The 14157-nt window shown below is 44.0% G+C and overlaps 1 protein-coding gene across 2 annotated transcripts in view; it reads right to left on the bottom strand.

Annotated features, from left to right (window-relative positions):
* The window catches only part of RNF130 (ring finger protein 130), a 41506-nt gene that overhangs the window by 26012 nt on the left and 1337 nt on the right, over positions 1 to 14157 (bottom strand). For both annotated transcript variants that reach the window (XM_085236453.1, XM_085236452.1), the window contains exon 2: positions 8536 to 8730. In XM_085236453.1, the coding sequence (XP_085092579.1) occupies positions 8536 to 8730 (195 nt within the window). The remainder of the gene's footprint in view (positions 1 to 8535; positions 8731 to 14157) is intronic.

The following is a 14157-nucleotide window of genomic DNA, read 5'->3' as shown; positions in this document are numbered from 1 at the left end:
GTCTTTATATAAATCTCCTGAAAAGCAATGCTCTCCTGAGCAAAGAATGGTGTCCAACAAAAAGGAGCTGGAACACTACAGTCAATGAACTACACAGCCAAGCAGGCTGAAGCTGGACAGACAGCACACCCAAGATAAATGTTGACACCTGCAAATATAAATCAGTTGCCATCATCCAATCCTAAACAGCTCTAACTTGCAATTTTACTATGTGCATACGTATTGGGATAGCTACACAACTTTATGTATGGAAAGGAAGTTGCAATTAATCATTAAGCCTGTGGAATTCGACATCAAGACAGGAGATGAGAGAAGGATGTAGCAGGTGAGAAGATACTAGAAACAATATAATGGGAACAAAGCAACAGCCAGAAGTTTCCTGTAGAGCTCTACGGAGATTACTTTGCTGGCTCACCACATCTCCTAGCACATTTAGAAAGTCAACTGAAAGTTGTCTCAAAGGAAGATTTCCAGTCTCACCACCAGCAAACATTGTCCTTGCCAATTTCTCTTCATGTTAACTCTTGACTGCCAAACACTTCTCTGAAGCTCCAAATAAGGCAGCTGTGGGAAGGACACCAAGCTGAAGACAGGCATGGTTCAAAGAGTGGACTTCAGGCACCTTCCACCCTCCTATCGCCCCTGGGAACAGCAGGCAGATGAAAAATAACTACCAAGCAGCAGATACTTGCTTTTCTCCTGGATTCCCAAAAGGCCTAAGCAGCTGCTTGGTCAAAGCTGTGGGAGAAGGGGTGGTGACAACTCCTGAGCTGCTGCCAGCACTGCAGTGCTGCAAAGAACCTCCTTGCAGACAGGGAAAGCAAACTTAAGATCCCAGCTCAAGAATGGCACATGCAGGACCACCTGTAAAAGGCACTGAGTGGTTTTGATGGGATGAAAAAATGATCTGCAGAAAACTGAGAATTAACCCACTTGCACCAAACAGGTGAGCACTTTTCTGAGGGCTGCTGTTCTCAGCTAAAGTCCTTGCAACTTCCTTAGCCTTTGACTGCGCTTGCTGATGCATGTTGCAGACACAGCATGAAGCACAGGCTGCACTCAGCTCATACTTGCAAAAGAATGTTGTTCTCTCTTCAAGTAGCAAACAATATTTAATTGTAACTGAAGCACTGCATTCTATTCTGAAAAACCCAAGCTTAACACACATTTATCTGACACATTTTGCAGATTACAAAGTCAGTTACAAAGGCCTGCACAATCCCTAACTTTCTAATAAAGGTGAAGAACAGTGCAGACAGTTGCTTTCTGGCTGGATTCAGGGCATGATTGGGACACTAAAAACCAAATCACAATGACAGAGACATCATAATGATCATGTGCAATTAGGAACTGCCCGTTTTCACAAACCATTAAAATTCAATAACCTCTTAAAGCATTTCTGAACATGCATCAGAAATAAACACATGCACGCTGTTCAGTGTGCAGGAAAGGGATCAATCAGTGCCAGATTTCTTAGATTAACACAGACAGATCACCACAAACAGCAGTTATCCAGTAGGTCTGGTGGAGCACACCTGATCAAGTGATTCCAGACCTCCAGTGGCCTTTCCAAGCCACGCTCAGTGATATTTTAGACATACTTGCACTAGAATAAAGACTGATCATACTTGTGAAGTCCACTGATCCACATGGAAAACACTACCACAATAGTCTACCTTTTGGCTATTACAAGCAGTGAGTTAATGAACAGTTCCAAGACTCCTGTGAAACAACCTTGCAGAGGCAAGCACAAAAACAGAAACTTATAGATAAAGGAAGAATACAACTGCTTCCCCCCCCCCCCATTCCTCAGGAGAAAACCTCAAAGTAGTTTTTTGATTTGAAGGAGGCTCGTTCTTCTTCTATCCCCAGGGAATAGAATACAACTATCAGATAAGGTTATCTAAAAAGCCCCATCTGCAAGAAAGATGACAATTGTGGAAATTAACACAAATCTGAGAACTCACTGGCCAACAATAATAGAATTTGGGGGCCCACAAAACATTAAAGGAGAAAACAGGAAACACAAAACAAACACTGTTGTTATTAATGAAGTTTTGAAAGACTTTTGTGATGGAAAAAAGGGATGGAGAGGACATTGCATTGAAGACAACAAATGGCACATGGAAAGGGTGGTCCCCCAGCCACCAAGTAAATAAAATAAAACAAATGAACACACCATCAGAAATAAATGAAAAGCAGGAACAAGGAATCCAACTACAAGTCAGAGGAAAAGCAATTAAAGAAAAGCAGAAAGTAATGACAAAGTTGACACAAAGGGATATGCTGATAGTCACAGAAAAGTCTTGCTGCTCATTTAAAGGTGACACTTCCAAGCTCAGGTTTGTATCTATGTTAGAAAATTAACCTCATCATAATGAAAATAACTCTACATCTGCACTGCACTGCTCTGAGAATGCACACCAGTTCCACAGTATTTAACAATGGGGAACAAACAAATTCTTCAGATATTTTTAAATTTTAGCCTGATAGAAACCAGAAATTCACTGTAAAAATGAAGTCTTATATTCTAAAACAGTCTTTGTAAAAGCAGACAGCAAAAAGAAGAGTCTTGGCATATGGTCAGAGTGATTAAAACAGGTCTAGCTGCACAGGTTTTTATTTTGATCTGATCAGAAAGGAAGAGCACATCCAGAGCAGCAGCACCATTGCAATGGTAATATGGTGTCCGAGATGCCCCAAATCAAATACTTCTGAAAGCAGAAACAAAACCATAGTATTTGTCAGTTCTCAATTCTAAGCAAGGCAAGAACTTAATGCCAATGGGCATCCATTTTAAAATGAGACCGAACAGCATTTCAAAGCATTTTTCTTCCTGTTGCCTTTATAACATCATAAGCATTGAATTCTTGACTATATGTAAACATTTACTGTAGGATATCTGATTTACACAGTGTCAGACACCAGAACAGATGTTCCAACACTACCGTGAGAAAATAGTAAATGACAGCAGTATAGGAAACTGTGAGCTAAAAGCCACGTTTTCACAGGGTGCGTTGGCTGAACACAACCCGCAGAACCACCACCTGCCCCCAAACACTGAGCAGCTATTTCCAGAAATCACAAGTCTCTTTGCTATACAGACTTCTGCAGAACAACCCAACAAACAACCGCGTCTGAGGCCAAGACTTGAATCCTGACTGCCTCCTCAGGAGAACAAAGCAGCAGACATTCAAGCCCAGCGAGGACCAGGCGTCAATGAATTGCAACAGAAATGCAGTGAAGTTATGCCTGCAGAACAGACAAAACTCTGATTGCAGCAAAAGGAACTTCAGTGGATTGATTCTGCCATGGTAAGAGAGGACAGTGGACTATAACACCTAACCATGGCCCAAGGCATGGCAGTGAGAGGCAGTGTGCACTGCTAACAGCAGTGTGGACGTTCCGAGCTCTGCTCCTTCCAGAGCAGCATATGATTGAGGCATGTAACCAGAAAACCAGGAAGGGCAAGAGCAGCTTTCCAAAGATGGTTGTAACAGAATTAACTTCCAAACAAACAGAGCCCAATCATGTTCTTGTTGTGCTAACTCATTATGTGTTTAAAAAAAAATAAATCAATCCATCGATGACAGATAACAATCGTAGAAGTGGGAACAAGTCTCCCCGTGCTCATCCTCCTGCACTGAACAACAAACTGTGCTTCGGTACAATGTTGCTGTCATACCTGGAGATCAGCCCTACAATCTGCTATGCCCTGCAGCTCATAAAGGAGAGCTACCTGGCAGGAGCCACTGACAAAGCTGTTGGGCTGCATTCACAATTCAGCTGCTGATACGCGATTCCATAACCCAGTTGTTCTGTTCTGACACTCAGTGAGAGGCTTCCTAAGTATAAATCTGCATAAAATCCAAACCATCATAAATCATCCTGTTTTATTCCCAAGTCCAAATGCCATTGACACAAGATGGTGGAGATACGGCACTGCATTTCCTCAAGGTTAGCCATGTCCTAATCTCACTTGCCTCTCTGCCACAACCCAGAGCACCCCATCAGAGCCAAGGGACACCCACCAACTCCCCAAGAATCAACACAGCATTGGGGGGCGAAGAAAGGCACGGTGCTTGGATCTCACTATGGATCCTTTGTCAAGAAAAGGGAAGATGTGACACTGAGGGACGTGGTCGGTGGGCATGGTGGGAGTGGGTTGACAGTTGGACACGATGATCTTAGTGGTCTTTTCCAACTTTTTTTTTTTTTTTTTTTAAAAGCACATGCCATAAGTCATATAACACAATTAAAAGAATTAAAGATCCTCCTACTAAGCCCAAGATGCACCCAGAAGGGACCTTCTGAAGACACTTAATGCTTAACTGAAAACAGAAAACACCCAGACATTGATTACAATGTCATATTTTTGACTGATGAAAAAATATTAATATAGACCTTCTTGCAGGCCCATCCATCAATGAAGATATACTTGAATTTTGATATCTAAAACTCTCTGTACTCTTGTATTTTGTAATGGAAGTTGTAGGCGTCCTTCATTTTGTTTTTCCTGGATAGCATTCTCTATTCCCACAAATGTATGTTGGAACTAGAAAACACAGGGATTTCTAATAAGAGCAGTCTGTCAGGGTCTGGTATTTTCTGTCTGCAGACAGGCTCAGTGCAGATCCATCCATCTGGACAGTGTTTCCAAACAAGCCCAGCAATCCACAGGACATGTGGTGACAGAACCGTACCCAAGGATGCTACAAAGTGTCTTTAGAACTTAGCAAACAGCGTATTCATAGGTTTATGTGAAAACGTGATTCCATAGCATCCATGGACTTCAAGAATTACTCTGCTGCTTGAGCACAGTCTTTGGCTAAGAAAAAAAAAAAAAGTAATTACTTACAGTCATTAATGGTCCCATGGGCCATTTCACAGTCACAGAACTAATTACCCTTTCAGCTGGATAAGGAAAAACGAGCCCAACTCGTGTTATTCCAGCTGTGGATGAGATCTGTAACATGCAGGAACACAGGGAAGAGGAAGTTCTGCAAAGCACTGAGCTTTGTGCAGAGATTTCCCTGCCTTGAAGAAAGGTTTGTTTCCCCACGGTACAGAGTGTGTGTTCCCAACACCTCTCCCCACATCCTGCAAAGTGTCAGACAACTCCATCTACTGCATGACAGATTTTCCTGATACACCTCCAGGAAACAGATCAACTGTACCGTTGTTGACGTATGTTCCAAAGTTTCCAATTAGCACATATGAACAATTAACAATATAAAATGATCAGAGATACACAACTACAGTGAGACTATTGAAGATTACTTATCCTTTCTTTTAAATCTCCAAATACAATGAGTTGTTTTTCCTGTTTTGTACGCTAATATTTCAGGGAGAAAAAACTGAGAACAAGAACAAAACTGGAACACAATAAAATTAATTTTGAGCTGTGGATTAAAAGTCCAGCAGTGCAATAGAGATTTACCTGATGAGATGCCTGCAACTTTGTGCTACAGACTGTAAAAGATATAGCAGTGTCAGGTAAATTCTCTCAACAAGGCATCCTAGTAGGACCTGTTTAAGTAGCTCCAAGAAATTTCTCTAGCATTGATGAACTCTACCTTTTGGAATCCAGCAACTTTACTGCAATGCTTTCTTTCCTGTTTGTTGATCTTTTTTGTTTATATCTGTTACATAAATTCTGAGTATGACTTTTTAATTTTAGAAGCTTCTGTAGCTTATATTCTTTTCTATAAATCCAGATAAAAATCTGGATGTTAATAGAGTTCACGATAAATTTTAACTGTTCTGTGCTTTAATAGGGTTGTCTCCATCACATAAAGAAATCAGAAAGAATTAAAAAGCTCTTTTACATGCATTTCCTTCCTATTCCCATCATTGATTACCAAGGAGTCAGCTACTAAATATTTTCTCCACCACATCAGCTCTTTCTACATCAGACAATATTTGTTCTAACTTCTATTAGAAGCAGCAGGCAAAACCACTCATAAAACTGCCTTCCTGCCAGTGATATCACAGCCCAACACAACTTGTGCTGGGAAAAGGTGTCCTCTGTCAGCCTAAGTGAAGGACATCTGCAACAATAAGTCAAGTTGGTTATTTTACAAGTGAACAGTAACGCATACAAGGATACAGAGAAAGAAAATGTAGCAAAGAGATCAGCAGAAACATTTACTGGAAGTTTTACCAACTCCTTCAGGTCAATACCTCCTTTGAACCTCAACTTGAAGGGACAGAGACTTAGAGGACTGTCTCACAGAAAAACCCAATTTTGATGCTAGTAAAACAAACTGTTCAATTAATATGATGATGAAAGACTGATTTAAGAGTGACAGCTGCTATCTGGCCACCAGAAGGAATTTATATTCTGTTAAGCCATATGTTGAGTAAGAACAAATTTCCACAAGATTAAAATTTTTAAATGTGTGTTCAAGCATAAAATAACTTGGATAAAATATTAATCCCATCACTGAGAACTGCTTACTGAGCTGTTTTCATAGGGAATCACCTCCCTGCAGGTTCAAGATGGGCAGCATATGTAAATCTATATAATATTTTCATTATTTTTAGCACAAACATTGCCAAAGCTGACATTTGGAAATTATGCAAAGATCAAAGTGGGGAAGCAAGCAGCTCTCTGGCTGTGCTATCAGCACCTGCTGTTTTCCTCTCTGCTCGACCACGAAGACAGAATACTCCCAAGGCTCTGCACCTTACAGTATAAGAACTATGGTGCAGAGATACAAAGTGATGTAAGGCCTATTTTTATCTGTGGGAAGAAAATAGACAGCCATGAACCCAGACATCATAAGACAGTTGCACAACTATGCTGTGAAGAATGCATTTTTTTAAGGAGGCCGTGACTGTGTGTCAGTACTCCACACGCAACATTAGCTTGAACATAGAATCACAGAACCGTTACGGATGCAAAAGACCTCTAAGATCATCAAACCCAACGCCGTCCACCCCCACCATGCCCACTGACCACATCCCTCAGTGTCACATCTCCATGGTTCTGGAACCTCCCTGGGCAGCTGTGCCACTGCATCGCCACTCTTACAGAGAAGAAATCGCCCCTAATATCCAACCTGAGATTCATGTAACAGACTCATCATTCAAGCAAAGGTTCATGAATCAATATTGCACTTGAACACCATCAGAGAGTTAATGGACCACTAGATTCCAAACCTCCACCGTGCTGAAGCTAACACCAAAGGACTGGTCTGCATTTCACAGTGACATGTGCCTGCAGTTCACTGGGCAAAGATGAAGCCTGTCATGAGTAAATACTTGGAATTAACTGCCATGATACAACATTCCAAGACACAGGAGAAGGCACAAATTGCTAACAAGAGAGTGCAGACCTTCATACAGGTACTTTAAGACAGACCAGGGCTGAAGGCTCTGGAGGTGGGGCTTTTTGCTTGCAAATACCTGCAGAAAGGTCTATGGAGGATACATGAGTTAGAAATAGTATGTCAACAGCCTCAGGATTGCCACACAGAGGTCAAAATCTCCCTGGAAAACTCCTGTGGTGGACAGAACTGGTAAGGACAGACCACACCGAACCAGAAGCCGCCACAAGACATTTTCCTTATATGATGTCTGGATGGAGAGAGGGAAGGAGATGCACAACCATAGCACCTCTTTACACAGAAGAATTTTAGTTGCGTGACAATATGGAGAACATCAGTCAATTCCAGCTTCCAAGTAACACCCTGCACTTACAGAAAGAAAACTGAAAACCTCTTGGAAAACAAACAGTATGCAAAACCACAACATCAGCAGTCAGCAAACACAGAAGTATCCCTTTCTGATTAGGCTAAGTAATTGTAAAGTGAGAAAACCTAGGAAAACCAAAAATGTCATTATTAGAACTACTCTGAGCAATCATTTATAATCATAGATTTACTTTAAGTATGAAAGACCCGCCCTGCTACACTGATTCAGTGGTAGTGGCACAATTTTTTACATCAATAGGCCAAAAAAAAAAAAGTAGAAGCCAGCAGAAAACCAGACAGTGTTCTAGATCAGCAATGGTCTGATTCTAGAGCACTGAACATCAAACAACTGCACCCCGAATCATTAAGCCTTGATCACCATACAGGAATTAACAAAGATTCATCACAGGAAAAGAACTCTGAAGTGTTGCATACAAGTGTGCAAGCTCAGATTCGGACCTAATGTTTGAAAGCCCTCACTGTGGACAGCCAGATGGAGACACACTACTCCAAGACCTCCCCAGTCCTGCTCAGTGGAATGCTAGGCCCGACGTTGTACCACGTCTGCTCTCCATTTCAGCAAGGTTAGAAGCGCTGACTGCTGAGGTCCTGCAGGTTTTTCCTTCACCCTGACACCCATCCCCCCTCTGCAGAAGCACTCCTCATTGGATAGAACGTACACCAAACCAAAATACTCTCTTCCACAATTACTGGCTTTACTGCAGACATGTAAATAACCATCATTAGAGCACAGGCTGCTTCCCACAGCATCACCCGTGCGCTTCAGCAACAGTTACTGGGACAAAACGCGACAGCGGAAGAGCCTGCATATATTTACCTTGATGAGTCATTGTGACGGGCTCCTCGCTGGATATATTGTTGTAGATGACCACGGCGGTGGCATTGTGTGAAGCTGCCCGCAGGATTTTCTCTCGGAAGGTACAGTTTCCTCGCTGCAGCAAAGCGATCCACTGCTTGGTGTTGGGAGGGACTTGGAAACGTGTCCGAGGGTCACAGCCCAGGCGATCTGCAACTGGAGGAGTTGGATGCACATTCAGACAAATGGCGATTTGCTCAAACAGGCGAGAGAGAAGAAAATGATGCTGAATGAATGGTTATGTACCAGGAAGCTGCTACCCTCGGGTTAATACAGCCCAATGCTAACTGCATTCCTCAGGTTAAAAAAAAAGGCTCCTTTATAAAGCTCAATCTCACCACTGAAGCTGTAACTGTACATCCAAGAATTAGGCTCACCAACAGACACTATTTTTAAGCCCGGTGCAGCGAGAACAATGAACTTCCATTTGAATCAATACCAGCCTGCAGGCTGAGAAACACAGGGATATGGTTCATGTGCTGCAGGCACCTACCCAGCAGCTGTTTATCAGTCATTCTGGGCAGCATAACTTTTTTTTTTTCCCTTTCTAATGCAATCACAGACATCCGTACAATGGGTAGGGAAACTAAACAAGAAGATTTTGGAGTAGTTATCTGCTGTGTGCATGCTGCTGCAAGGGTGAGAGCAGCAGCCAATGCCAGCTCTTACACTGCAAGCTTTGCGGGCAAACACGATGTGCTCCTGTTGCTAAATGGGTATGGGTGCTACAAAGGAGAAGTAACGGGCTTGGCAAACGCTGTATCTGAGCCCAACAGCATACAAAGACTTTTTTTTTTTGGTCCTTTTTGATGCTGTAATGTATCCTGGAGCAGCTGAAGCCCACACAAATCTATGTACAAAAGGCACAGAGCGCAGTGTGGAGGATGGTTTTCCAGTAAGTCAGAGCCAACAGCAACTTGTAATGCACATGTATTTACCCTTTCAAGTGCCACGAGTAAAAGCACCCTTGGCTACTGGAGATGGATGGGACAAATAGCGAGACCTCAGACATGCAATTCATCTGGGTAATAGCTCTGAAAACTGCTACAGTTCCCTAGAGCAATTCAGAAGCACCCCATACAATTTTCCTCTCTAAGAGGCAAGTTCCTCAGCACCAACTCAGAGCAGATGCAACAGCCAGGAGATCCAGTATGGCAGGATGAAGAGCAGTATGCCTACGGATAGCAAAAGGTTTGCTTCCGTGCAGTTGTGTTCAAGGCACACCAAGTAACCTAGATAACGGGTTATTCACTAGAATGGAAGAGCATCTTGAAATGGAGGAAGCTTCTGAAAAAGCTCAGCTCCTTAAAGCCCTGCAAGGCACTATAAACTCCCAAGTTTGAGCCGTACAAATTTAAACACTGACAGAGAAAGTGGCATGAGACAGCAAACAGCCTCTGTGGGAAAAGTAGCACAGATTTTCCACTACAGTAGAGATGAAAGCTTCTCGCAGCAGCGGGCAGAGCTACAAAATGCTGTTGGACCAACAGGATTAGGAGCTGAGATGTGCCGATACGTGAGCTTCCAGCTGCACAGCAACACGCACAGCATTACTTCTGGTGGGGTGATTCACTGTGTCCCAACAACACTGCTTTAACTCTATGGAAGTAACACAAAACCGTGAAGGAAAATCTGGTTGGAATTGATGAGCCTGCAGCTTACTGGAGATTTAATACAGAGACACAAGGTGTTTCTCTCCAGGTCAGCACCCTATTTGCCCCCACACAAATGTTAAGCATTCCTTCTGCTTTTAACTAAACAAAACTCAGGAACAACTGCAGAAAGTTCTTCCTGCTCTGGCCTGCCAACAGCGCCCAGCCCCGCAGCACTGCTGGCTGCTACAGCAGCACATCTACCCCACACCCAGCACTGGCAGCTGGCACAGCAGTACCTCTATTGGCCCCATAAGGGATGGATGAACAAATGCTGCCATTAAGAGCCACCAGAAATAGCTCCCCACCACTGCACTGCCTGTATTCCACTGTCCAAAGTACAATGAGGATGAGACTCAGACTTGCAAATCCTGGATGGTGACTGTGCCGGAATGAAAAGAGACTTCAGATTACATCAGAGCTATTCTAAAAGAACACAAGTGTATATAAAAAGATATGATCAGAAATCACTCAATTTCACAACAGCAGAAAATACAAGAGTACAGAAAGCTGCTTCCCTATAGCCATGCTACTGTCCTACCAACCTGAAATATAAGGGACCAACTCCATCCTTCTTTTCTTTGTGTCTGTGCACCACGCACACAGTGACAAAAAACTGACTTTGCACTGAAGTGGCAGCCTGCTGGTCACAGAATCATAGAATGGGTTGAAAAGGACCACAATCATCATCTAGTTTCAACCCCCCTGCCATGTGCAGGGTCGCCAACCATCAGACCAGGCTGCCCAGAGCCACATCCAGCTTGGCCTTGAGTGCCTCCAGGGATGGGGCATCCACAACCTCCTTGGGGAACCTGTTCCAGTGTGACACCACCCTCTGTGGTCCTCCTCATCCCTTCCAATTGCTCACCAGGCCCTTTAGCATTCCCCTATAAGAGGTAGAACCATTTTGTGGTGGCAAAAAGTGAAGCAAGTATCTCAGCCCCAGACCAACAAAGGCTCCATATTAGCGCTCTGCACACACCAGGCTGGCTGCAGGCTGCTCCCTGTGCCCCACACTGACACCGCACACCCCCTGATCCAAGCAGAGCACTGAGATCACAGCACCTCCTGTGAGCAAGGCTTTGCCTCCTTCCCACACAAGAAGAGCAGTGCCAGCATCCCACAGCCCACTAACTGCATTGCATTACGCTTTTCTCCCCCGCTCCCTTTTTCAGGTCAGACACCCCGATCGATCACCTCTCAGCTAACGCTCCATTCTCTCAGACCAGCAGCAGTCACCAGAGCTGAGCGCTCAGAAATCCTTTCCTTCTCTGACCTTCAGGGCTGCACCACACCCGGCAGAGGCAGCAGCACAAAGGATGGAGCAGCACACAGCCCTGCCCGCACCGCACACCTGAGCACGGCACACCTGAGAGCATCACATCCCTTTTTGTGCAGCAGAACTGGAACTCCCAGAGAAGGAATTCAGCTGGGAAACTTAAAAAAGCAGCACAGCAGCACTGATCCATCCCGGTTTCAAGGACAGCTTTCTACCCAGTTGTGCACATTAAACAGTATTTTCTTTCAACATATTAGTACTTCTCTTATTACCAGTTGGGTCCTCACTCATGCCAACTGCAATTCCTGCTTTTTCTAAGTTGCACCAATGGGTGACACGGGGCAACACCTCACTGCTGAGAGCCATGCTACCTAATTGCTCTGGCTGCACTTGGCTTTAGCACCAGGAGGAACTCTTTGAACCAGGGTAATCTCGTTTCAGCTAAACAAAAGAAAATCAGGGAAGCAGGCAGTGCTGCAATAGTTAAGATTTAATCTTGTTAGCTCAGTAAGTGTACCACAGTTACAGCTATAAACTCAGAAAACCACCAGCTTTGTCATCACTCGAGGACTATGAATTAAGCTGGACACTGAGATGAGTGGCAAAGGACGGACACATGGCACAACACTGTCCCTCCACCAACCTGTACTTTTTGATGCATTTGCTTGCTGCATTTTCCCAAAGCTCAGTTTTGGATCCCAGACAGAAACACCAAATTCTGCCCAAATATTACCCGAAGTTCTGCAATTAAAACTGCCATTCCAAACCTCCAATAGCTAAACTCTGCTTGCACCACATACTTACAAAACTCAATAGCATTGTGCATGATCTGTACCCCCATTTGTCACCTCAAGCATCTGTTCTCTACCTCCACCTTTCCCTAAGACAGTTTTCTCCTTTCCGTTTCATCTGAGGATCTATAAAAAGCACAGGGAAATCTTTGGTACGTGTTTTAGCCTAATCATGGTGAATTCAGTGTAAGAGATCCTGATAAAGGAACAGGTGACTGAATTTATTGTGTACGGACATTTAAAGGACAGGTAATTAAAGAGAGTGATGACTTCAAAAATTAAACATAAAGCAACACGCATATTCAAGAACATGAGCTGACCACCACCACAGAGCACAGCACTCCACACCCCAGGCCATGCATTATACACACAGCTGCTGACCCCAGCCCTAAGCTGGTAAACTCATGTCTTTGCCTGCAGGTAAAGGATGGGAACACAGCACACGGAATGGGACATTTAAGATGTTTCAATTGTAACAGCTGGGTGCCAACAGACCACCTGCATACACAGAAATCCCAAGCAGTGGCCCATGGTGGGTCATTGCCTGAGACCAGCACTAAGTCATGGCATCACCAGGCAGCTGCAGCCACTGGGACACGTGAGGGCTGGGCACTGGGCAGAGCACTACTGCTCCAGCAGCAGAGGATGCTTGTGTTAAGTGCTATTACAACAAATACATTGCAAACAAGCGCTACAGCAATACAGACTGGCTGATAAAAAGGCATTACAGCAGTCGCAGACAGCAGCACTGTACTGTTACCAGAGCCAAATATAATAAAGCAGAAGAATACAATCACAAGGCTCTCAAGTCTTCAGGAGCATCTTAACTAAAAACATAACATACTCCAGCCTCTTTCCTACTAAACACAAGGTTTTTAAACCACGTGAAGCCTCTCAGCAGAATTAAAATAAAATGCCCTCTGTACGGCTATCTGTGCAGAACAATTCAGAACAGCTTTGCAGGAAGACCGCCACTGCAGTGTTTGTTTTAAGTGCCTTCTGTTGACACACGGAAGGAGAACACCTCCCAGTACAACCCAGGGCAAAGTTTTGATGACTGCAGCATGTGGAACCTACAGAATTCAGGTCTTCAGCCCTGCGATCCCTGCTGTGCTTTCCCCACTCAAACTGTTCACCACGTTACACTTCAACAGCAAAGTAGGAAATGCTCCTCAGAGCACGCAGTGCTCAGCTCTGCTCTCACTGCTTCTGGTAAGAATGCTGTCAGCCACCCTCAATGCTTTAATCACACTTAAGTGAAGACCGTGCTGGAAGAGATCAGAAAAAGCTATAGGGGAAAATTAAAAAGTAATTAACGCTGGAAGTTTGTTTTTTGACCAATAAAGCAGCTGCTAAAGAAATCAAGTGGTTTGACACCCTGCATGAGAAAAGGCAGCAGAAGTAACCCTGCTCCCAAACACCCCTTGGGATAACTGGGACGTGCCCAGAGCTTCCGGGACAGCCTGCTGACCTCACACAGCAGTGTGTGTTTCAGTGAGAACATCAGGGAGCAGAGAAAATGAAAGGCTGAGCACATCTGGGGTCAGACAGCCAGAACCACTGCGAAGGGCAGGATTTATGATACAGAAGAAAATCCTTCGGCAGCCAGCTTGCTCCGAGGTTTGTTTCTCCAGCCTTCCCCAAAAGCATGCTATTTTAATATGTTCTAATTAACACTTTGTAAAGCAAACGAAACAGAGCTTCAATGAAACCAGCAAGTGTGTGTGCTGCACAGCTGTCTCGTGCGCAGCAGGAGCAGGCAGGAGGCTGCTAGATGCTGAAAGAGCATCAACATATTGTCCTGACCTTGATTTGTTAAATCCTCAAGGGGCTTTAATAATACAGCAGGGCTCTTCAGGAA

Source organism: Meleagris gallopavo, chromosome 15 (assembly GCF_905368555.1).
Source record: "Meleagris gallopavo chromosome 15, MGAL_WU_HG_1.1, whole genome shotgun sequence".
In the NCBI taxonomy this organism is placed as follows: Eukaryota; Metazoa; Chordata; class Aves; order Galliformes; family Phasianidae; genus Meleagris; species Meleagris gallopavo.
This window is presented reverse-complemented; position numbering and strand designations above follow the sequence as displayed.